Genomic DNA, 26,592 nt, shown 5'->3' with positions numbered 1-26,592 from the left:
TTTTTACAATTTACCCTTTTAAAATTTGAACCATACTTTCCCAGAATCAAGACTTGCATTTTTAGCTCCCAAAATATAAATTAGGATTGGGGACCTAGCTTTAATTTCTGGCACAATTAATTTTTATCTTTCATGCTATCCAGTCACTACTTTAAAAAAAAAAAAGGAGATACTGATATTATAATAAATAATAACATTAAATGTTATTGAAACAATCTGCTTTGAAGTTAAACTTTCAGTTCATCTGTTCAGACAGTCTGTGTCTTTTTGCTTGTACATGCAATTCAAAGGCAGCTGTCCTCTGGGGTCTTTAGGCATTTCCTCCCTTTACAATTCAAAACCTCCCTTTTAGATTTAGATTGCCTATCACTATGTGCAACATAAGTTAAGATCTGTTAACACTACAGTCATCACTTAAAATAAACCCATCCTCAGGACACAAATTTCAAAATAGTGGTACTAACAGGTCAGAAATTCCTGGAAAAGTTGAAAATAGCCATTCCATCCATCCAGTACCCACTTGTATTATAGATAAATAAAAAATATCAAAAAAAAAAAAAAAAAAAAGGAGACTTTGTAAAGCAAAACAAAACACCACAGAAACTGACTTGCATTTTAAATCATAAATAAAAAAAAAATGGGAAAAAAAAAATCAAAATCAGGAAAAAAATAAGGACACAAAAGTGGTACATTGAAGCAAAAGACAGGAAACTGTCAGGGTACCCAATCTCTCTGTTTATTATAACCATTTCTGATAATAACTCCTATCCTATAAGAATCAAAAAGGAGCACCATGATTTCTGTTAAAAAAAATTAATCTAGCTTTATTATATAGGGAGGTCTTAAATGCTTTAAATCCAAAGCACTTGCACTATACATCTGTAGCAACATCTGTAACTGGATTGTTTGATCCCATATTCCAAGTTTTTTTAACCACGTTTTTGTGGGGCCATACTAAACATATTTGAATTTGGGCAATGCAAGATTTCAGTCCAGAACTAAATACGCGAACTGCTGACCTGGAATCTTTTTTGTATTTGATCAGACACTAAAAAGTCATATTGTTGCAAAAAATGCAGAATAGTGAACCTTATGAACTCATTAATTCTTTGTTAACTGAGGCAATCAATACCTTAGTGTCTTTAGCTTTCCAGCTCTGAAGAGAAGGGAGGCAGAGAAGGGATCTTGATTTTACTCTCTTACTAAAGAGACTAACTACTTCAATTGCCAGTTAGAAAATTTTACTAGATCACAGAGGATCCTGATGATTGCTTTTACTTCTCAGTAGATATAGGTGACACAAGTTTTGCTAAAATAGGCTAAGCTAACATCCAAACAATTAAAAAAAGCAACCAATTTCTATTTGTTTTCACTCTATAAAAATATATATTTAGTCAAACATTTAACTTCATATTTATGTACTAAAGAAAAAGAATTCATATAAGATCTTTTTAAAAAATTAAATTTTTAACTTCATCCTGGCAGAAGACAACTTCTAGAAATTCACTTTTAAAAATAAACATTTTTCAAATAAAGTTTACATTTTCTAAAACAAACAATAGCAGTATCCAGCTATTCAGATTATAGCACTGCAATTAATATCAAAAAGAGTAAAGTGAAATGAGCCTGTTATACTTCCTTATTGAAATTTAAAAGGGAAGAGTCCAATGGGCATAATATCAAAAAATGGTACTGTCTTATTTCTGCTTATAAATATTTCTCTAAGCATGACTTTAGGTACATTTCTGCAAACTCTTAAGTCGAAAAATAATTCTCAAGGCTAGAAAGGAGCTATGTTTGAATTTTAATCAAAGTTCTCTCTTCATCCTAATGCTATTTTTCTCCCAGTGGACAAAAAGTGTTACTATGTGTTACTAAGTGTTACTAGTGTTAAATTTTTCATTAATCATAGAGATGCAGACTGCACTGTTTCATGACTCATTTTCAAAAGCCATTTGCTTTGAAAAACACATTTCTCATCCCAGAATAACAGCTTTTAAAGACTGCTATTGCGTATATCATGTTTTTCTTAAAATAATCTTAGATTCCCACATAAAAATTTAGGTCTTGTTCTACTTTTTCTATGTAACACCTAATTTGAAAATGTGCAAAGACCTTCCATTACCAGATAAATAACAGACATGGAATGAAGAAAAGGCACCACACTCCCTTATCTCTGTCCTACTGCTGCCTGCGATGTTCACTTAACCTGACAGTGATACACTTGGTGACAGGTGAAAAAGTGCACTCAGTTTTAAACTTCATGCAGCAAAACAACCACCCTTTTATTGTTAGGAGAACAATAATGGAATAATTTCTAAGAAATGACAATGTGATCATCGCTTTGCAAGAGCAAAGATACTACTATAGGCATCTGCTTATTATTACAATGCCACAATTCTATTCTTAGAAAATCTTTGCTACTACAGAAATATTAAATAGTAGTGACAAAATCTGTTTTTTTATCCAACTTTTCTGGATTTTCTGGTTTTGTTTTGGTTTTTTTGAAACAGAAATGTGATGAATACTCTTGTACTCACTCTGACATTCTATGAACTGATGAATAAAAGTGCAGTCCCCTCCACTCTTTGAAAGAAAGTGCTCTAGTAAAGAAAGAAACACTTAAGTTTACATCTTCTTATCATTTTCAAATTGATGCAACAAAAAATTTGAAAGGAATATTAACAACGTTTGAAACTGTATTTAGAGTGAACTTTGAAATCCGAGTTAATATGCAAGCACACAGAACATTTAATTGAAATGATGTCTGAGTGATATTAGAAAATTAATCTCTTTTGAATTGACCAGAAGAAATACTTTAACTGTTTTCAAAGAGTACTTCTAAGTACTAAAATTGAGAGCATTTCTCTAGCGCAACAAAAAGCCCTTTTACTCATTAAAGGCAATTTTAAAAAAACACACCCTTTATTTAACAAAATTCAGTAAGGACTGATTATTATAAGTCCAAACATGCCCTATTTGGCATTTGCCGTATCACTTTTTCAGGCTAGGTGGTGACAAAATGGCTTCCACTAAATTCCCACTGAAAAATTCATTATTTTGGCAAATAATGCACATAAATTATATTTAAATCACAATAAATTTAGAATGCATATGATACACTATGGAAGCATGCAACTCCATAGTACTGATGTCTCTAGTTCTCCCCATTTTTTAATTCATAATCAGAGATGAGTAATTGCAAATTCGAAATCCAAGCACAGAAGAAATAAGAAACATGTATTTATTTAACCTACATTCTTCAGAATTTAATTAGCTTTACATGGGCATTTCCTAAGTTTTTCTTTAGACCTCAGTTTATCCTTCATATCTAATACCTCACTGAAATGCAAAAATATTTATTTTGAAGTACCATGGAGTATCTTCCTTTACCTTTTTGCAAAGTTTCGCTGCCCTGAAACAATTTTTGAAAGCAAAGTTCTGCAGCAGAGGTCCTAAAAACTGGTCTCAATTTCCAGGTTTACCCAAGTCCTTCTATATGACCTTGTTCAGCTCTCAACTCCATCAGAACTTTTCATCTTCAAGTAAAAAGGTGCTAACGCTTTCATTCTGAAGAACTTCAAAAGTTCTTTGACCTTAAAAATCTAAATCTGAAAAGACCTTTTAGTATGCAAACCAGCAAAATGTGTTACACACTAACAAAATTGTGCAGTCATTAGCTTCTAGTACCAGAAGCTTAGCTGTTAATATAAAATATATAATACTCCACTTTACTATATTTCAAAGTTACTCTAAAAAACAAACTCTTTTCTAACCCACAAGGACATGGCTTTTAAAATACAGCACCATGGCTGCAAAACATTTTCCTTACTTTAACAGGGTTGGTTTATTTGACCTTTTTACATGATCCTCTAAGTGACTGTATACAAATCTCATCTCTCTGTATAATATACAGCTCACAAAATTAAATATGAAAGGTGCAGTGCAACTCACTGAGAGACATCACTTATTGAAATAACTCAATTCTACACCTCCTTCATTAGTGGATTGATGTATAAGCAAGTTACTTGCTTCTGCACCATTAGCTTCATGTGTAAGTTCAATGAGAGAAAATGAATGCCTCATGATTATCAACTTAGTACATTTCTTTAGAAAAAAACTCTAGAGAGACTATAATGTGTTCTTAGTTTCTCTACTCAAAGTACAGTTCTTTAAATGTTACAGACAACCACAGAAAAAAAGAAATGTAAAATTTTTATTCTTGCAACAGCCAGGCAGTATGCCTATAAAAAGTACCTTGAGGATCTGATGTAAAGTTTTGAGAGAGACACGCACACAGAAAGAATCTTAAGAAGAATACTGATCTTACACGGTCTTGCCATCACTTCCCTCTGATGGAGGGAGTGGAATGGGAGGTGTGTATACCTTTGTATACAGACAGAGAAGACTCAAATTTCCCTGCAGGCTGTTTATTAGAAAACCTGAAATTTTTAATTTCTAACTTCTGCCTTCCCCTGTGAAGTTTTTCCCCTGCACAAAATATCCTCAACCTTTCACTGACAAAATTGCTCAATATACATTATAACCTCTAAATCCTTAGCTCTTTTAAAATAATGCAAGACTACTCAGCCAAAGACCAGCTATTGCCTCATGCTGGTTTTGAGAGAAAAAAAAATCCAAAATCTGGCAGAGAAAGTTACTGCCCATCTGTTGTTACAAGGGCTAAATAAAACACAGGATGATACAGAAATGCACAGATTGCCATGAAGAGAACATAGGCCAGCAAGCTCTAAAACACCAGAAAAATGTGGATGGACCAGGTACAGCAGAGATGCAGAAGATCTCTGTGGTACAACAGTGGTACAACACTGTGTTGTACAACAGACAGAATAATGGGAACAGGCAAAACTACAGTAAAATACAGAATAATAAAATAGGATGGTAGATGCATGAGAGAAAAAGGTGAGAGACTATAAACACACAGAAACACAACTAGAATGAGCAGTTGTACTTTATCTATATTCACAAAAAGAAATTGGCAGACAGCTTTCTAGAACTCTTAGTGTAAGTCCTACTGTTACTCATAGGATGGAGGAATCTGGATTTTCATGCATCCGTCCACGTGGCATTTTGACCCCTATGCAATCCAGAATAAGTAAAAAATGGATTGCTTCTTTTGCAAAATAGTGAATATCAGTGATACAATGATATTTGTTATAATCATATAATAAAACCAACCTAGAATTATGCATCAGTAAGATTTACTAAACTATCTTAAAAACAAAGCGTATCAGTCCAGAGTACTGGGAGCAGACATTATGCAACTCAGCATGCATCATAGCAGTGCCTAAAATGCTAAGACATTTACTATGCTAAGGGATAACAGTTAATTAGATTAAGGGCAGGCTTTTGTGTAATTTCTGTCAGTGTTTTTAACAGATCTCTCCTCCTACTCCAAATGAAACAGACTTGAGGTTATGCCATGATTTATTTCTTTTATAGTGCTATAGTCTCCCTATTTAAGACACTCTTCATTTATAATACCAAAACAAAAAAAAAAGTAAAAAGAATCAGAGCACAGAGAAATTAAAGATTTTGTTTCAGAAATGTATACAGTAATCCTTAAACTGTGAATATGAGTTAAAACCACAAGTTCTATATATAATTGTTGGAAGGTTGCTTCCAACTAATACTACTATCATTCCTCAGAGCTTACACCTTTTAGCAAGACACAGCAAATTCTGAAGAAAGCTACATCAAGGAAAAAAGCTAAAATTAATGTAAGAGGCCAAATATATCTTAGCCAATGGAACAATTTAGTGAACTTAGAATTCTACCTGGAATAATCCTTGCTATGTGTTATCTTGGGCATTGTCTCACCAGACATATAAACTTCAAGTGTATGTTAAGACACACTAGTTAAAATACCTAGCTTGAACCAACAGGTCTTTAAAAAACCCCCACCAGTTAGTTCAAGCTGCATTCATTCCTGTTTTATATGAAGCCACTGCTGAGTTCTAATTAGTATGCACTATTTATGTATTTCATATACTCTCATTTTTCATACATTATGGTTAGAGAAAAAAGTGTTTTGCTGACTTAACTTACCAAACCAAATTTACTAGAAAAACAGCCTATATCTGAGTTGCAAGGGAAAATAAATTGAAAAAAAGTCAGTGAGTTTTCCACTTCCTTGTGTCAGAAGCCTGGCATTCAGTAGACTCCTACTGATTCCATTCAGAGACCAAAAAGAGGAAAAAAAAGTCTTTGAAGTTGGTTCATTAGATTTTGCAGAACTTTCTAATGCCACCTAGACTGAAAGTCTAAGCAAAAGAACACTGGTGAGAGGAGTGGACAAATTCAAATTCATTTTTTAAGAGAGTATTATTCAAAGTAAAACTTTAGATAACATTTAGAATTTATTCAATTTCAAACATCAACCATAAGACAAAAGGTAGCCTTAAGATACACTACCTTTCTCTGTGCTCCCATTAATTTTAGGTATGAAGTCATCAACTTGTATGCCTAGGATTAAGAAATGGTATTATTTCTGGAACCAAGGAAAAAGTTATGGGTTTTGTTTCTTCATAAACACAGCACTGTGAAATGCATCAGGCTTTTCATACCACCTCCTCCTTCTAATCTAATCAAACCCAGAAAAATTTAACATTTTCCTGTACTACAGATCACGTTTCTGTTTGTTCTAACATAGAGGTTACTATCATCCAAAGAATTACTGCCTATAACATTAAAACAACAACCAAAAAAGACAACCACACTCTTATATGTGTGTGTATATATACATAAAACCCAAATAAACCCATATATATGTGCGTGTGTGTGTCTATAAAAACCTTCAAAATGTTAAAGCTGAGGCTCCGAGTACTAAATAGAGCAATGACCCGAAGTCTGAACACTCACACAGCAGTGCCCTCTGCTGGCACTCTGGTGTGGCCACAGCACTTTCAATGATAGAAATGATACCAAGGACACTGGGATATCTGTAATACCTGATTCTTCTGCCAGACACCTAGACTTTTAAGATTATTATAACAAAAGTAATTGAAAAATCTGAAAATCAGCTTGAAACAAAAAACTGATCACACCTACCTAAGCTGTTGTGTTCTTTAAGAGTTTTCTCTTGAAGATGTTCTAAACGTACTGTAAACAAAAGTCCAAGAAAAAGATATTTCACAGATTATAAGAAAAGCAAATAATCAAAGTTTTTTCCCCACTAGTGACTAACCTTGTAAAGCAGCTAGCCTCTCATTGGTGAAGTCATTATCAGCCTGCAAAGCTTCTATTTTTGCTTGAAGCTCTTGCTCTCTCTCTTCCATTTCATCTATTTTATGCTGCAATTCTTTTTTCTCAGCCAGTCCTTTCTGTTGGATTTCTTCTTGTCTGCCTTCTGCTACCTGCTCAAAAAAAGATTGAAAGAATCCCCAAACAAACCAAAATTAACATGGTAAAGGAATAGATTTCCCTGATTTTTGTATAACTAAATGTACATATATAACTTCATTTGCTAGTCAGAAGAAAAAAATGCAATGAAAAATTCTTCTGCTGTTATTTTTCAGTAAATTTCACTTCAAGCCAAGTAACAAAGAAAAAAAGCATCTCAAAATATCTTAATTAACATTTTCTCTGGGAAGTGCAAGTTTTACAGGACCTGTACCAGGGCTACAAAACACAAAGTCTCCCAGCATCTCCAACTCATCAAAAGCCAAGAGACCTTCTGAACTGAATGTACATTACACAGACCAACTTGATTAAAAGCCACCTTTTTCCTTGCTGGATTTCATGATAGTAAGCTTCAAAGATTTTGCTCCCTCAAAGCTAGGTAGTTGAGTTTTGATCCTTCTGAGAACACTCAGCAGCAGTGATTAACTCACAATTGGGAAACCAAAGGCCTTGAGATGAGCAATTTGACATGTTAATATGGACAGAAAAATCTGTCTGAGGTGCTGAGCCAGGACTCAAAGAACCTAAACTTAAAATGGAGTATTTATCTGAAACAGAAGCAACAACAATCTCAGGTCTGCAAAGAGAACACCACTACATTCCTCCTCCACTTCTACTTATTTAGACTGCAGACTCCTTGGGAACAGGCTTTATCACATTCTGATTATTTTGTTCTCCAGCATAAATGACCTTCAAGTATTAATATACTTCAATGTGTAGTTTAGTTACAAACTTGACAGCATGCTCCTTTTGCCTGGAAGCTGAGATATATTCTTATTATACAGTTGGCTAGTTATGTTTGTAACTGCACAAAGAAGCAACATGAAACGCAAATTTATTTCGAATTCTAGTTTTTGTTCCCATTAAGTGTAAAACATTTAATTTGAAAGTTAATTTTCTATATAGAAGCAGGTGAATAGGAGTTTTATACCATACATTATTTTATACTGAAATATACTGCAGCTCTAAAAACATGGTAACTTTCAAGGTGAACACAAAGGGAATAGTTTCAGAAATTTAACTGATGGCACTTAAAAGTCCATTCAATGTAAATCAAAGTAATATGCAAAAGATTAGGTACCTCTTTCTTTCTTGTACCTATTGTTTAAAAAGCTTAATCTTTATTTGATTGCTAAATTAGAAAATAGTGTATTCACTTGTCCCATACACTTCAGTATCATAAGTCAGATGAAGTTCTATTATTACCTTTAGCTTGTCCGAAAGATCTTTAATTTCATTTACAGCTCCATTGTATTTATTAGCTAATTCTCTTAATTCTTCCTGAGTCCGCTCATTCATTTCTTTCAGGTGAGTACATTCATCTTCTGTATTACTTAAACTCCGCTGTAGGACAGTATAATTATTCAATAAATAAATAAAACAAGAGCTTAATAATCTACCGAATACTGAAATTGATCTATTTTTTTCCAAACAGTATATATAACTAATAATATTTATCTGTTTTGTTCATAATCATTAAAGCTAAAGAAGTAGATCAGGATCTTGGTAAAAACACTGTCTATAAAAAAGCTTTTATAACGTAGATTATACGATATAACCTTTATAGGATTAAGGAATTGAAATATGTCATCCATCTCCCCCATTCTCTTCTGTTTTATGATAAACTGTGAAAGCTTTATAATTCTCTGTGATTCAATGTATTTAACAAATTTCATCATGTTCTTCACCCAGCAAAGACTTAACACATTATATGAGCCAAATGGCTCCAAGGAATTGTTCTGATTCTTCTTCTCAACTTCATAATATGGAAAAGCACGTGAACTCAAGAGGTATCTTGGTCTTTAGGAGGCAAAAAATGCTCTAGAAGTTTGCCTGTCAAGAACTATTACAGTTTAATAAGGGGTATTTAGCTGACATCTAAGGATATTCATTACAGCATTATGTGCATTGTATCTCTAAAAACCACAAAGAAGGTAGACACTTTAAGCATTTAATATTGATGCAAGGGAACAGAACAAATAATAATGGAAAGAAAAATAAAGCACAAGACAGTAATGAGAGATACTATAGGGCAGGAATCTTATTTGAAGCAAGTGTCCAGGACTTTAAAATCTCAAATGCTCATTCTTAAGTGTAATTTGTTTACATAAAGTTTACAGTTTAAACTAAGTCCAAGAGCACTTCTTCTAAATATATGTATGTCATTTCCCCTCACTTATTTCCCACACATGCTAACCTCTGTAGAACAGTTTTGTGACTATTGAAATCTGGCAGAAAAAGCAGGAGTTTAGAGAACAGTTTCTCCTTAATTTTTTAACCATTTAATTATTGTCTAACAGAGGAAATAAAACCACTACCACCTAATACACTGTAAGTGCTACAATTCAACAAATACTGGTGTTTTACAAGCAAAAAAACCAGGGATCTAAGTATCAACAGTTACAACTATTATGGGACTTGCAGAAGACTAGGCATAAAACATGAATACCTCCACTTCAGACAGTTTTCTGACCACTTCAATTTTCTCCTGAAGGACCCGCCTCAGGGACTCTTTGGCTGTTGTCTCATAGTTGTGTTTGTCTTCTTGTAATGCTATAAGCTCTTTTCGTATACTGTCTTCTGTTTGATTCTGTATGTATAAGATAATTCAGATACAAAGAGAATACAAATTAGTATTTTGCTGATTAAATATATTAGATTCTAACAAGACCTGTTCTATTCCAAAATGTTTAGCAGTTTCTGGTAGATGGAAAAATGTTACAAACAAACCAGCAATGATTCTTGACACGACAGAGTAAACCAGTTATTTTTTTAAGTGTATGTATGGCAGCACACCTTCAAGGATCAGCTGTGATTACAGGAAAAAAAATGGGAGGTTTTTGGACACTTAAGACAATATCAAACCCATGAGACCTATGGTTTAACAAGCCAGAAACCTATAAGGTTCCATCTGAAAGACCTCCAACAGGACTTGCAAAAAATGTTCTTACAGCTAGTTGAGAGGAATTAAAAATAAAAATTTAAGGGAGGCACAAGTTACCTAAACAACAATGAAGACTGGGCATGCTTGTTAGTCTGTCTCTGACAGACAGCACACTGATAATGGCTTTTTTCAAATCCCTATCTGGAAAGAAACATCCATAGGAAACACGACAGAATGGTTGCTTCTCACTAATGAGGGAAATTCCTTTTCATGCTAAAAAAATCACTGAAAAATAGCCATTCATCTAAAAATTATGTCATTAAATATAGATCTACAGTTTTAATGCTATTCAGACTTTTTAAATTGCACAGGCTTACTATAGAATGTTTATCTGCCAAGTGCTTCCATATAACCAGCTAATTTCAAAACATTTCGAAAGAACTGTCTTTCAACTTTCCCAGCATTCAGCTTTATGTGAACTGCTTACCTTTGAACAGGCCTGTAACTGATTTCCCATAACCTCCAACCTTGATAGCAGCCTGTCTTCATCTATTAAAGCCTGGCAGGAAAGAAATACCACCTTAGAATTAACATGTGCTTCACATAGTTTCAGTAGAGTTCTGCTTTGAAGACTTCGGTTTTGTTGAAGTACTTACGACTAAGAGCTATTTCAAACTGGTAGATTATCACTAAATTTATTAAACATTCTCTTTTCCACAGTTTTGCTTTTCCCGTAATTTTTTTGTAAATTAGGAGCTAAAATATCCACCCTACTGCATACTTCAGCCCATAAAAGAAAGAGGCCTGCAGGTACCTGCCAACTGGTATCTGAAGCGTCTTGTGTGACAGCAAGTAGCCGCTGAAGGGTTGCCAGCTTCTGTTCCAACATTTGTTCCCGATGTAAGGCTTCCTATGAAGAGAGCAGAGCACCAGTCAGTTCAGCTAGAACACCCCAGAAAAAAAGAGGCAATGTAAGAGATAACAAAATACAAGGAAAACAAAAGTGTGAGTAGCAAATATTGTTACATATTCAAACCTATGAAGCACCCATCCTGTTTTATCCATCCATATATTTATTTTGGTATTTTAATTAGAAAATGTTATCCTATAACCTTGGGTTCCTAAAAACCTTCATTTTCTGAGCATATGTTGCACATGCTGAGCACACATAGTAACAACTCATTCTTTCCAAGAATGAAAACGACTTTGACTTTTGTCAGTTATTCCAGTAACAAAATTGTAAACACCAAAAGGCAGCTTGGCAGCCCCCATGCAATGAGCTGTTCATCCTGAAATCAGATCACAAAAGAAAAATGCCAAACAAGAACTACAATTTTTGTTTGATTTTTGGTTTATGACAGCAAGATAGAAAAGCATCTCTGTTAATAATTCCAGGACACAGAGAGCAAATAGGCTGGTGAGCAAGTGTTCAGCCTCTCAAAAAAAGGCATCTGCCCAAATTGCTTCCTGCTATGTCAGCAAATACATAAAATGTCAGTATCTGCCTCAAAAGCCTCATCATTTATGTGAGCAAATAAAGATCATCAATACTGGAGGTATAGTAAGTCAGAAGAACTATAAATAAATTAAAGCTACAGAGAACTTAGCAGTAAGAATGTTTTCATCTCTTTCCAGAAAACTGACTTTATTATGCTTTCTCATGAGTTTATTTATATCTATTAGCCTACACTTTAAAGTGTCAACATTTTGCAGTCTAGCCCTTCTGTGACATGACATCTTAGGGAAAAACACACCTATTAAAACTGACACAGGAGCAGGCACAGAAAGGCTGGTGATGCCAATGAGGAAGAGCAGCTGCCAGCACTGTTCCATCCTTTATACTTTCCAGTAAACATAGGGACAGGTATATTGACATATAAAAAAAATATTCACAGAAACAAACTAGCCCCTGACACATGAAACAACCTCTTGGTTTGCTGTTCTTTTGTTCTATCAAAACTTCTACAGTCCATCTACAGCAGTGGATAATGCCAAAAATTTTAAGAGAACTGGGAACAATGAGAGGAGAGGACAGCCAGGAAACACAGGTGTAGTATATTGTTCAGGGACCCTTCTGTAAAGCAGAGACCTTTCTTGTTTCTTTTTTTAAGCAGGTCATAGTTTATATTGCTCATGTAAAACCTCAAAAATTTACATAGAACTATACAATGTTAAACTACAACACGGAATAATAGAACAGTTTGGGTTGGAAGGGACCTTTAAAGGTCACCAAGCCCAACACCCTGCAGTGAGCAGCGACATCTTCAACTAGATCAGGCTGTACAAAGCTCCTCCAACCTGACTTCAAACACTTCCAGAGATTAATTATCTACCACCTGGGCTATAACTTTTTACATTATTTCACTAAAGAAAAAAGTAGTTCCAATGCATGTCATGCTTGGGTTTACAAAATGTACGCCAAAGATACACAGAGCATATTTAGCCAAACTAATTTTGTGATGAGAAAAGTTACCTGTAGATACTGTGAAAGCTGAAACAATTCCTGAGAATACATACTGGGAGTGTTAGCAGCAACCTGAAAAATAAAGGAATTTAAGAATCAAAGTGATTTTGGATTTTTCATTACACTCTAGTAATGAAAAATCAGTCATTTAAATCTAGTTATGAAGGTCTACAAGATCACCTAACCACCAGCATTTTCAATTTTTTTTTTTTTTTTTTTAGTTATAGAACTTCCCAGCTCTGGACTGAGACCCCACTGTGTTAATGTCTTCAACAAGTTCCTAAACCATCAATGCAATGAAGAGTTTAAGGCTTCCATTTCAGTGGAGATGAAATTCACACAAAAGAAACAAGGTACACAAAGATAAAGCTATTTAACCCAAGGACACACAGAAAGTAAGGGTTTCCAGAACTGAAAACAGTGCCTCATACTCCAATTCAGTGCCATCAAACACACACAATGCATCACACACTTTTTTTAATTGACTTACTAGCAATCATTCCCCTTTGTGTCTGTTTCAGACATGGGGACTACCTATATTATCCCTGACCATAACTGTTCTTGCTGTATATTAGCACCACCACCTTACTTCATTTCTATTCACACACAACTGAAGAAAGTTTTACTTTGCAGTTTCACCACCTCTGTCAGTCTAAACATATTCTGTTATGCAAGACCCAAGACTTGCTAAGTCAGCTGGCCTGTACTTGGAAATGTAACAATCTTAACATCAGTGGCTTTTATTCAAAGCCCTGTTTCAGGTGCCACACTCCAAGAAATCAAGCTTACCTTAAAATACACACTGTAATAGTGCATTACCTTTCCTACCTCAAAAGGCACTCACAATACTAAACTCAGCAAAAACAGACATCTTCAACTGCATCTCAATGTAACTGGACTTCACCATTTCTTCATCTTTACAACAAGGCAGAAAACAGCATGTGGCTGAACAAGGCAGAAAACAGCAAATTACTGATTTACCTTGTCAACAGGACTTGGTAATGGAGCATGGATAACACTGAAAAAAAATTGAAAGAGTCAACACAAATTGCAGAATAGCAATTAAAAAATGCAGCATATTTGTTGTACTGCACATATAATCAAGATGCTTTGTATTTTTCAGTTTATTCATCAGATAAAAATGAAGAGTTAAGATACAAATGTGCAAAACCAGTTAGTACTATACTGAACAATGTTTTCAAATAATCCCAAATAAAAAAAGAGGGAAGAAGAACGCTCATTTGCTTTCTTCTTTCCTATATTTTTTGGTTTATAATACCCCTCCAATACACTAAACCACAGCCAGTCAGGAAAGCCCAACTTGGTAAGAACTTTTTTATTCATTTACAGAACTTCTTCATTCTTTCACAGCTGTCTTAATTTCTAAAAGTGACATGCAAATGAAATTTCTTTTTCATTTCTAACAATCTTAGTTACTTTCTATGCATGATCACAGGAAAATATTTTGTATTTTTATTTTAACCATAATATACACCAAATCCTCATTACACTGTAGTTTTGTTTTGCTACACATGGATAAATATTTATTCTTACTCTGATCGCAATCGAGCCTCCATTCCATCTGGAAGAAAGAGTTTGATTGTGGAGACTATACATCCATGGGTAACTGAAAAGAAACAAACACTAAGTCATCATGATTTGTTACTATTTAATTACAAGTTCAATGATTAATGTTATAGTAACCAAACACACTGTCCTAAGAAACTGAGGCAGGCAAACAAGAGCCGTGAATGCCTTGAAGCACCACTGCCTAGGTCTGCCTTCTTGGAACTCCTCTGCAGACAGGAAACTTTATAATTAGAAACCTGAAGAGGTTATGCTGTGTATCTAGTTCTGGCTGTGAAGTAGTTCCAGTTCTTCCACTTGCAGCTATGCCTGCAAGATGTCTTTACTGCAGCAAGTTAAAGAACTTAACTGCATGTTTTGATCCTAAAATGAGGAGAAAGGAATGCACGTTACCTGCATTAGGTGACAACAGGAATGCAGAAGGATAAACAAAATAATAAATTACCTTTTTTACAAGATTCATATGACCATAACTGGAGGATTAAAAGGTAACAAACTTGTGTCACTGGATACTCCTTTCAACATCTGGAACTTGCTTAGTGAGAGTTATTTACAAAGACAAGGATCAAAAAGGGAATGCAGAGGAAGAGTAACCTGAGAAGAACATACTCCTGAACACTCTGAGCAGCATCATTCAAGACATCTCCATTTCAGTCTGCTTGTAGTACATGTGTAATGCCCAGCCTTAGACAAGAGGCCTCTCATTTCAGAAGGAGAAAGCTGGCCTCGCCAGGACTGAACTCCAGATTCTTTTAATTCAAGAAAGATCCTAAGGAATATGAGCACCACTATTTCATTCTTCTTCACTATTTGATTCCTCTTCACTATTTTTCCCAAAAATGTTACTGATACCATTTTGAATGACACTGCAAACATTCACTGACAGCGATTTTAAGCTGTTCTCAAAAACACTACCACCAGCTAGATAAAAGTATACGGTCATCTATCATCCACCACTATACCTAAACCACCCATCAACAACAAAAAAGAGCTGCTCTACTTCCACGGTTATTAATATCAGCAAAACAGTTAATCTGGCTTTGAGAAAAAAAGGGCAATGGGTGTTTTAGGCCAACAGCAGTACTCCAGGGAAACAAGTCAGGTCTTTCAGGAAGCTACCCCAATAGAATCTAAAAATACAGGAGAAATTATTCACCAAAACAGATTCTTAACCTTTATTCAATGCTAAAAGAAAATGCTTTGGAGAAGTATCCTCTTGGTTACAGCACCTTGCTTTTTCAAGCTGACCTGGTAAAGCAATAAATTTTAATTCCAGGGAAGAACAGCCTGAACCTCTTTCTCAAAACAGATTAATACACGGGTTCTGGGGTCTTTTTTGGCTTTAGACATAGGTCCCCAGAATTCACAAATTGCTCTTGCAAAAACACAACCCCCCAGAAAAGCATTAGATATATTAGCTGCAGAACACAATACTCACACAGCTTTCATAATGAAGAATCTTTCTTTAAGGCATAAAGAGGAAATTGGTGATTTCAAGAAAAAAGTTTTAAGTATTGGAAACTAAAGACCAACAGACAGCTTTACATTTGGGTCATATTTCAGGTGGGTCTGCTGAGAGATTATATAAATCTTAAATTCTTCCAGCAAGATTCAGACTAAAAAAAAAAAAAAAAAAATCTTCTAAAAGCTGCAGGAGCTTTATTCGTGTTAAAAAATTAGGAGACAAATGCAATTTAGCAGAGGGTCTCGAATGGATAGTGACTGAAAAGGTATCAAGCATTTCAATAGCTTTGTAAAAACAAAAAAAAAAAAATATAAAAAACCCCTGCATATTGTCCTTTAGCTATCAGTTCCTCGTAACCGGAAGATTAAAGAGAAAGCCTAAAGGAAAGGGAAAGCAAAGTATAAAACATTACTATAGTGACGGCTGGGCAGGACAGTAGTGCCCGTTCAAGTTCAAGCCTGTATTATTCCTTTTTTGGGGAAAAAACCCAAGTCAGTAGAGTAACCCCTGGCTGCCGAACGGGATTGTGAAAAGTCTTTCCAAAGCAAAACCTACCCCTCCTCCCCCCATACCCCCAGACGACCCTCCATGCACTCACCTCCCGGAGGCGGGCAGGGGACGGGGCTGGGACGGGGCTGGCCCGGCCGGGTCCCCGCTCGCCACGGGGCCGGCGCTGGGCGAGAGGCGGCGGTGCCGGGCGGTGCCGGCAGGGGGCGCCCCAGGACAAAAGCGGCGCGCGGACGCGGCAGCGCTCCCGGCGAGGTCCCGCAGCCCCCGGGGGTCCCGCAGCCCCCTCGCACCCCGAGCAGAACACAAGCGGTATCCCCGAGCGATCTGCTCTGCCAAACTTTAGTCACAGCCTCCCTGCATCGTTCTGGAACGGGCAGCTGCCGCACGCCCCGCCACACGACAACAAAAAAGCACCGAGAGGAGCCCTGAACCCTGATAAGGGTTTAATGGTGCAAACGAGCATCAGAAGGGGAATAATGAAATAATTTTTCTTTGCCTCAAAATCTTTTCTTCATAGAGAGGCAATTCGCCAATGACAAGCTCATTGTTTTCACCCCTCCCCAGCAGTGTTCAAGGCCAGGCTGGATGGGGTGGGGGCAGCAGATGGTCTTAAAGGTCCCTTCCAACCCAAACCAGTCTGTGATTCTGTAGCAGAAGTCACGGCAATAATCAAAGCAGCACTAAGAATCTGACTCTCAGGTCTGTGACAAGCAGCGTGCCCTGGGTTTCCTCATCTGCACAGCCTTTTTCCAACACCAGAGCAGAGCAAAGATTCATTAAAGAGATAAGAGTCCAAATTTGACCAGAAAGAAGTGCGTAAGCTATGTTTGAACTAAATCAGCTGCTATTATTTGACCCTACTTGAAAGCCCTCGCGGCTCCCTTCCACGAAGGAAGAGTCACCACCAGTTAACTCTCGGAATGCTCTGGCACTGACTGGGGAGTTTAGGAAGTGCTAAAAGAACATGAAGCACAGTAACACTGAGAAAAACAGGGTAATGTGATTTGCAGGTAAGTACTGTATTAAGGAGAGGGAAACAAGCAGCCCTGCATGCCTGTTCCTATTACAAGGAGGGGACAAATTAGGGAGTGGGAGGGTTGGGGCCATTTCTCTGGGGCCTGTTAGTGAGTGCAGCTCAGCAGCAGAAACCAGAGGAAATCGGTGCTCACACAGGATAACCTGAAAAATCACATACTGAACATGCCACTGCTTTAATGAACCAAATGAAGATCATATTTGCAAGGAAATTACTTACTAAAGCACAGCCTGAACAATAAAATAAAAATAAATGTATTCTCGTACTACTTACACAATCCAGAATTTACATAGGCAAGTAAACTCTCATTACCTTCTAATTACACACAGCAAAATGCTGAAATGTCTCAGGCAAGTAAGGCATCATGTAAATACCAGAATGCTAATTGGCTTTGAAGGGAATCACTATATTAAAAACTCTTTTATGTCTGTTTCATTACTAGATTAGGTTTACAGTAACATCTAAGACAACTGACAAAACTGGTGAAAAAAAATGTGTTTATATGCATTCCAACTGCATTCACAGATAAACACTTCAACTGTGATGAGGCACTTTCATGCCCCAGAATGAGGATGCAATCTTCATACACTGCTTGGGGGAACACAGAGAGAATAAAGCAAAATTGCATGCTCTTCCTCATTACCTAGCTGAACACATTAATGAGTAACATGAGTACAGGTCCTATGTTCAAAGCTAGAGAAGAGGAAAACGAAGGCTGCACACCCTGATCACACTCATGACATCAATACCAGGTCTCTGGGATACTATTTTGTAAAAAAACCTAATGTAAATCCATTGGGAAGAACTACTACTGTCAAGAATTCCTGACAAGAATTTCCTCACTATGAACTTTGCACAAACTTTCACATAAACAAATTGCAAATAATTGCTGATTAAGAACAACTCAACTCCAATTTCTCTTCCAATGATATCTTAAAATAAGAATTGTTTTAGTTCTAAATACATATGAAGAAATTTAGCTTCTTCAAGCAAGGAGAGCATCTCAACAAATGAAAAGTTCCAGGTTCATTTGATGCAATGTATTCCCTTGATCTTATTCCATGTATATGGCTAGTATTCATAAATTTCACTTCACATGAAGTATCATTATAAGTAACTTCCAGACAATTCCAGCTACTCACCTGGGAGTTACATCTTTGCAACATAATTTTTGAGAAAAGTGAAACGTGATGTGACCTTCATTACATCAGGCAAAAATACAAAAGCTCCAGAAGCTCTCCAAGACAAAATACTTCACCACCGCCATCACTGTTTAACAAGGTTTTCTTTAAAGATGTTTGTATGAAGCTTCCTCTGATACTTCAGACTTTGAGAACTATAAGGTATCTGGCTAAAGATGGATACTATTCCTAAGTTAACAGATGAAGCAGACTTCATCTTTTTGTTTTGTTGCTTAGTGTCCTTTAAAAATTCTGCTCTGTAGGTTTGTTCTGTACTGTAGGTTTGTTTTTAGGGTTTTGGGGGGTGAGGTTTGGGAGAGGGGTTGTTTGGGGAGTCTTGTTTGTTCTTTTACAAGAACTTTACCTTCTGCATTTATGCCTAATAACCTCTCTTTAAGGATAAGCTCTATAAAAGGTCTTGTTCAGAAAAGCAATAAAACAGAGCAGTGATGGCAGTGCAGCCATTTTATTGACAAATTTGAGTGTTACTGGATTAGAATTCTTCAGAACATTGCCAGAAATGTGATGCTAACAGAAAGAAATGAGCCCGTTAGGTAACTTTTAGAAATCTTGACAATATTGATTACAACCTAGTAATTCACAGACCAGTTTTCATAAAGAGAAAGAAATGGCTCCTGAAACACTGTGCATAAATGCAAAAAAGAGACTGAGACTGCATTTTCATCAATTAACACAATATACAGCTATTCCCATAATACAAGATCTCCTGAGCATGCATAGTGGGAAGCAGACAGCAAGAAAACCAAGCCAAAAATCCCATCAATTCATTTTTCAGCTCACAACCTTTTTCTAACCTTATTTTAAGTATCTACTGAAATAAAAATCAGTAGCAGCCACAGAAAGAAAAAGCAGGTATCTTGACAAGAACCAAATTACCCTGTTTCAAACATACAGTATATACATAAGGTTATTCAGTGTATGTTCAAACATACACTAAATTCTAATGTAGCACTCTGCCACATTATTAGCTGAAACTTCAGGGGTCACAGGCTTGAAAGGAAGATAGTTACAAAAATAAATTAAAAAACCCAACAGTACAACACACACCCCCATGCTGCACTTTGAAAATTGCTGTAAGACAATTTAAGTGAAGCAATACCCATTTATTAATAAGTAAAAGATAAGTCTTGTGTTTTCAGCAGATCAGTTTCTTGATCTAGTTTACCATGTGATTCACGGCCAGTGTAAAGGAGTGAAGAGGTAACAAAAAACAATTTTCTTACAACTGGAATGCCATTTACTATTGAAGATTGTATTTTAAGATATACTTGGGGGAGGAAAGGAGATCCATGCCCTTACCTTTCCGTGTGTTCTCCGTCACATCTACGCCAAACTGGATGATGTCACCTGACATAATTTCACATGGTGGGCTTTCCTCAGATCCTCTACTCAGTCTCTGACTATTAATAAAGGTACCATTACTACTTTTAGTGTCTTGAAGATAGAACTGTAAAAACAAAGAAAAAGAATAGTTAATTATCTGGAAAAAAAAGCAAACAAATAAACACAAGTCTGATGAAAGAAAAGCTCCAACAAAAATTTTATTTGCTATGAAATATAGCAATGACCTCCTAGTGTAGAAGATGACAAACTTACAAACTCAAAAACACCCCCCTCAGCAATACCTTCACATTATCAAGAAATATTTGTAGTTGATTTTTAGGTGTTTAACATACATCACATTCTAGTACATACACTATGCAAACACTTGCTACAAACTGTACTTAACCTACTGCCTGCATGGAAAGGATCTGACATTGCTAGCACCACCTTTTGCCACAAATGTAAGAATTCATATTTATGTTGGTCAACACACAAAAATTTTAACTGCTTATTCATTTAAGATACCAGTGTTCTGTGACAGAAACATGCTGTGGGGAAGACGAGCACTGAGAGCAAAAGGAAAAACTTTGACAGAAGCCATAATTCAAGAACTGTAATATAAGACATATATATATAAGTATGGTGAAACTAAGGGGAAAAAATAGGAAGCATTTACCACTCAGCAATGCTAGTTCACGACATTAAGTTAATTTCAAGTTTGCTCTGTCATTGCTTTTGTAAATATTCGTTTGTAGAATTAATTAAAATTTAATAGCACCTTATTGAACCAGAAACTGCTTATGATGCTAGTCAAAACTGCTGCATCTGAGAAGAGGTTACCAGTGAGTCACCTGGCAGAAGACCAGAACCATTGGCTAAGACCTGATTAGCAGGCAGCATGAAAGAGGGGACTGGAATGGTACTAACCAGCCAGGTGTAACTCCTGAAATGAGTCACTTCCAGAAGTTCAAGATAATAGTTGGTATAAGAGCCTGATGGGATGGTAGAAATCTCTGGCTTCCTGCACTCATAAGGAATCTCAACAAGCTCCAAAGCAAGCATAGGGCTGGGGAAAAGATGCTGCCTGCTGAAAAACGACCGCATTTCCATGTTTTTCTTTAAAAAGCGACAGATTTTATTCTTTTTTTAGGATTCTATGCAATATTTTCCATGCTTTTGTACACCTCGGTTATAACACTCCTCAAAAAGATCTCCATATCATAGTGGTAAGGGAGAAGGTGGGTTTAAAATGGAACAAAACACCAGCTCTAAGGTTCGTCAGATCTCATATTGGAAAATGACACCAGGCATACAGTATCTTGCTTGCAGACACATCCTGAGTAATGCAAAACAGCACCCCTAACCTGAGAGCTTTAAATGCCACCACATCCAGAAAATGGGATTCCATACAATAATCAAGTGGTATGACAACATATGAAAGCTCAGTTAGGAGTATGTTATGACTGATATGCAGCACAAAGATAATTTTTCCTACCAGTTATACCTTTGATCTTAAACTGAAGAAAATAATAATCACTCATATGTTCATAAAGATGAAGGTAAGCACAAATTATAGATAGATCAAGAAACTATGTCAGCATTCACTGCATAAATAATCAGACCCATCCTGCTCTAAATAATATTCTCTATTATTAAATACTAGATACTAATATATAACATAATAATACAGTATTAAATCTATAATTATATACAATATAGCAATACTATAATTAAGTTATAATTAATATTGTTATAAGTATCTTTATATTAATATAATTAAATATAACATTATATATTATACATATATAATGATATATAATATAGCTTTAATCGCAGTTATAAGCTTAAAAGCCAATCAAATTAATTAGCTTATTAATTTACTAATCTAAAAGTACTGAACTATTTCATGGTTCAGTGCAGAGATTGACTTTTTTTACTTCCTGTTTGCTTTCAATTTGTGTTCTGCTCCACTTGAGAATCTGTTATGAAAAAATGAGTCACAAGCAAGGAGAAACAAGCATGCTTGTGCATATTTGTTTTTCCCCACCCTTTTCTTTCCTATGCATAATATCTGCCTTTTATCCCTCCAACTTTCTGATTAATCCCCGCCCCTTGTAAACACACTTCTGCAGAATCTGCAGCCAGGCCACAGACAAGATAGCACATGGAAACAGAAAAGAGTGACCACAGGAAAGGAAGTGCAACAGATCAGCAACATAAAACCTACAAAATACCAGCAGACAAAAAATTTGAACTAAAAAAAAAAAAAAAAAAATTAACAACTGGCCACAGAAAATACACATTAAATTTAATGTCATTATTTAACTGTCCACTCAAACATGCTACTGAATTTCATCATGTAAATTTCAGAAAAGTTATATTCTTGAAGTCTTTACAAACAGGATGAAAATATTTCTTTACTAGATACAGGAAAGAGTAGATAGTATGAGAAACCTATTAATAAGGTGATGTCTGGGGAGAAATGCACTGACTTCAAGACTCAGTGAAAAGGATTCAGTTATCCTTAATACAGCAATCGGTCAGGAACCCACAGAGCTGTTCCCTTTTCACATAGCAAATAAAAGTGTTACATACTAGTTTTCACTAGCTCAAAAGATCTTTCTCAAAGGTCAACCCCTCCATCACTTTTGTATCATTACTAAAGGTTATCTTTCAGGAAAAAAAAAAAAGAAACATCAAAAAAACATTCCTGGAAACTAACATGGATCAATTCATTACTATTTATGATTTATGATAGTATACTGGTATTTAATATACTACTCAATATGCATTGTCCTTGGCAGGTTCTCCAATTCCCCAAACAATGCCTTTTACACAGCAGATACGTAAAACAGTGCCTTCTGTGTAACTATCACAATTTGCTCCTCCTGCTTTCCAGCACAACTTTCAGCAGCAGTGCCAGTGCAGAGTTTCATCTTTCCCTCACCCAGCACTCATTGCTGGGTTGCACCACCTCCTCTTCAGTTGCCCTGGGTCAGGCATTTGTTTAGTCACTGCAAACCAGTTTTGAGACCTGATTCAAATTATATGAGGAGGTGTTTAAGCTGGTACTGCCAGAAAAAAGGGCAGCATATACCAACCTAATTATACTTCCTTCTAAAACTCACACCTCTGTTCAGATCAAACTCAAGTCCCAGGACTTTCGTGCCTCATATTAACTAGTCCAGTTTCTAGCAAGGAGCGTAATAATCAGTCACACACACTCACTGAAAAGCCAAAGATAGAGATTTTATTTTTGTATAACTGATCATTACCAGGTAAATATGAAGAACAAGTGCTCCACACACAGGACAGAAAAAAAAAAAAAGGAAAAAAAAAAAAAAAAAAAAGAAAAAAGAAAAGAAAAAGAAACTGATGTTTAAAGAATAAGTGCCCTATGAATGACTTCTTGAGCACTTATATAGTGATTTTTTTTTTCAAAAACTCATATAATCTAACTCCCCCAAGTACAATACAATGAACAAAAGAACCTGAAGTCACTTCAGTACTGCAGTATGGCAGTAAGTAAAGAATGGCAAAACAGACTCACATAACATTTGCTATCACTATGTATAGCCATCTGTTTCCATTTTAAGAGCACATTACTGCTACTCCATCTAGCCCAGCTTGAAACTGCAGTTCAGGACAATTATGCTGAGAATTACACTGAGATTTACTGAAGCACTGAGATCATTTGCAGAGTTGTGAGATTCACTCCACAAAGAGAAACAAATTCTACATTTAAAAAATGTCGACACAGACCACAGCATATAACTAAACATTTCAGCCTTATTCCACAGCTGAATAATTAAGTAAATAATAAGCATTAAAATGTAGGCCACTGACTTAAAGTCAATCATTAGTGTATCTTATTCATTCAATACATTCTGACTGCCTACACAACTAATGCAGAGAGAAAGCCACAATTTCAGGACCTCCTAGTCTACCATTTTCTTCCTCATCTCTTATTTCCTTGCATGTAAGAAGTATACAGAACTGCCACACAATCCAGAGCCCTGTTATACAGGCTTCAGGGCATTAGTTTAAACCAAAAGGCTTTAAATTTGTCAAATTCTGAACTATCATCAGTAAGGAGATAACAGCTTAATTTTTGCCATGTTTAATATCACACAGGGGGCAGCAAGGCTGTCAGAGCAGTTACAGTAGCAGATTATTCTCCTACTTAGGTTACAAACTACATGATCAATCACTGAACAATTAATGTTGGCATTACAAATGCATCCCCTGAGTACTGTATCTAATACTCAAATGCAGTCAACAAGCAGGGATCTAGAAACTGGAATACTAGAGTAATACTTCAGTTCAAAATTGGACCTAGTGCTAGTACAATTGAGTTAACTTATTTGTTTCATGCTGAGTATTCTACTAGGAGGTGAAGTTCACTGGCTTTGTATAACCTGAATTGTGCACAAGAAATTTAAAGCAATATATAACAGCAGCCAACCAATATGGGAACATTTATCACACTACAGCCAGAAAGCTTTTCTTCCCATACAATTAAACATCATTTTATCTTCCTTGAAGCGTTTACACTGAGTATTTTCTCATTTTGGGAGCAGCACTTCTGTTAGCAGTGTACACTCTGCAAACCATACTGAATTCCAGGTCATCCTTTGGCTGTAAGATACAGAAGTCCAAATGCTAAATTACCTCCAGATCCACATGACTGAGTTCCTCATTCTGGTCTGCTTAGACACATCCTAAATTCCTTTCCTCACTTGCCTAACTCCACCCATTATCAAGGAACTGGAAGTATCTGTCTCCATAAGCAAGCATAATTCACAGGGTGGGGTACATCAAGCAAAACAGCTTCTTTATTTAGTTTTGTATTTCTTAAACACATGGATCTAACAGATCTCAGCTTACTAATCTCCACCACCTTCTACTTAGCAACAAAAGTAGTGCATTAACTTAGTATTTCCTCACAAATCTCCTTTGTAAATTGATTCTAAGTACCCAAGACAGGCACACACGATGAAACTACAATGAGCAGCTGTGCAGAAAGGGACTTTCCAGTCAGATCAAACAGACTGAAGGAGTGGCAGCTGGCTACTCAGGGACCATAAGCACTGCTCATAGTTTTCAGGAACTTCCTTGGAAAATAATAAACTTAACTGCTCCTCTTCCTATGTGGTGAAGAAAAAAAAAAAAAGGGAAAAAAAAACTTTCTTTGACATAGCACTGGACAAATATATTCACAGTAAGTTTTTAACTGAAAGTAAAAGTTTAATGTAAATGCAGCTACTCTGATGGAAATGGTTAAATCCTCAGCTACCCCCAGGAACTGAGTGCTATCCTTCCAAACCTGCCAGTAGCTCCAAGGGACAGGAGGGAGAGGACAGCTTTTCTGCTGACCAAGTTGTTCCATGTTTGTTTACACCTTGAAGTTTTGCTGACTGTTCTGCCAGGACAACCCTGCTGGTTGCTCATACCTGTTGTCAACCAAAATAAACTGTGGCAGTGAAAGCAATTCTGTGCCAGCATAACCGAGTCTGGGCATAAACAGAGTTTGGCCTTTTCTGTATTTGAAGTGCTGCAAAGCATTACTGCTTTACTCTGCTGCTTGCCATGTCCTGATAGTTCAACTGCTTTGAAGTTCATTACAGAACCTGACATTCAGCTGAACTTTTGTCTGAGCTAAACTGGCATACTTTGCCTGAAAAGGACACAAGTGGCTGTGACAGGGAAGACTGGAAGGGGAAGGAATCCCATTAGGTAAAGGGGAAACACTGAACACTGAGAGGAAAGAACAGCTTCAGATGTGCACAAAACATACATTTGCCTACAACCTTGAGTTGCTGTAGCGTGTTCCTGAGCAGCAAAATGTCACCTTCCTCAACAAAAGAGAGCACACATTTCCAGGTGTGTTGTACCTGCAAACATCTCAGCACAAACCTTTCTTTCCACATAAGACACTGCAATGCTTATTTTAACTGGTGAGTTCTACAGATACAGTTGCACCTATGAGAACTTTAAATTACAGCATATTAAAAACATTGGCAAAAAAAAGAAAAACATTAGAGTTTGCATGAGTTTTGCCATGTTTGAAGAGTTAATGCCACCTCATATTTGTTGTGCCCATTAGGCAAAAGCAGCTATACTCAAGCCCCACATTTTGTCTGTAACTTAACTTACTGTCCTGAAGGTGAAAAGCTCAAGGTTACTATTAGTCGATAGCTCTACACTATTCATCAATATTTGCAGGGCAATTTAGAATTGTCTAAGGACAATTTAGAAACAAGATGTCATACATTTACATTAAAAGGATTTTTTTATTTGTATTAGCAAGTGATCATTATTAACAGAAAGACTACTAAAAAGATAAAGTGATACTTTTTAATTATTCAGTTCTCTAACTAGCTATGTGGAGTTAAAAAAATATTTAAGGGGTGGGGCTATTTATTACCAATTAAAATTCTTTAGCATTATTGTTGTATTTTTCAAAGTAATTGGTATCAAAGAGATTGGCAGAAGATGGTAAAAAGTTTAGGTTTAGGACTTAAAATATTGCCACAATCCAAGCTTATTTATAACAGAACCAAAAACTCATGCTCACCATTCAAAGTTTGGACACATATGTAACAGAATGAGGATGAAGATCTTCAGCACTTATCTCCAAACGTTTTCTGTAATTATGCAAACTCAACTTCAAACTAAAGCCCCACACATCTTTCACAA

General features: G+C 36.1%; 1 protein-coding gene across 36 annotated transcripts in view; it reads right to left on the bottom strand.

Annotated features, from left to right (window-relative positions):
- Positions 1-26,592, bottom strand: part of SLMAP (sarcolemma associated protein) — a 77,988-nt gene that overhangs the window by 26,593 nt on the left and 24,803 nt on the right. For 7 of the 36 annotated variants that reach the window (XM_071755875.1, XM_071755873.1, XM_071755894.1 and 4 more), the window contains 12 exons: positions 19,870-20,017; positions 14,325-14,397; positions 13,752-13,788; positions 12,780-12,842; positions 11,121-11,216; positions 10,794-10,865; positions 9,872-10,012; positions 8,629-8,766; positions 7,208-7,376; positions 7,072-7,122; positions 6,436-6,486; positions 2,541-2,603 (listed from right to left, as the gene is read on the bottom strand). In XM_071755875.1, coding sequence (XP_071611976.1) covers positions 2,541-2,603; positions 6,436-6,486; positions 7,072-7,122; positions 7,208-7,376; positions 8,629-8,766; positions 9,872-10,012; positions 10,794-10,865; positions 11,121-11,216; positions 12,780-12,842; positions 13,752-13,788; positions 14,325-14,397; positions 19,870-20,017 — 1,102 coding nt within the window. Of the gene's footprint in view, positions 1-2,540; positions 2,604-6,435; positions 6,487-7,071; positions 7,123-7,207; positions 7,377-8,628; positions 8,767-9,871; positions 10,013-10,793; positions 10,866-11,120; positions 11,217-12,779; positions 12,843-13,751; positions 13,789-14,324; positions 14,398-16,420; positions 16,483-19,869; positions 20,018-26,592 lie in introns of those variants that run through there. The other 29 variants (XM_071755882.1, XM_071755881.1, XM_071755903.1 and 26 more) reach the window with 8 other exon arrangements.

This window comes from Heliangelus exortis, chromosome 12 (genome assembly GCF_036169615.1).
Source record: "Heliangelus exortis chromosome 12, bHelExo1.hap1, whole genome shotgun sequence".
Lineage (NCBI taxonomy): Eukaryota > Metazoa > Chordata > Aves > Apodiformes > Trochilidae > Heliangelus > Heliangelus exortis.
The sequence above is the reverse complement of the archived record's forward strand: the minus strand, read 5'-3'. Positions and strand labels throughout refer to the sequence as shown.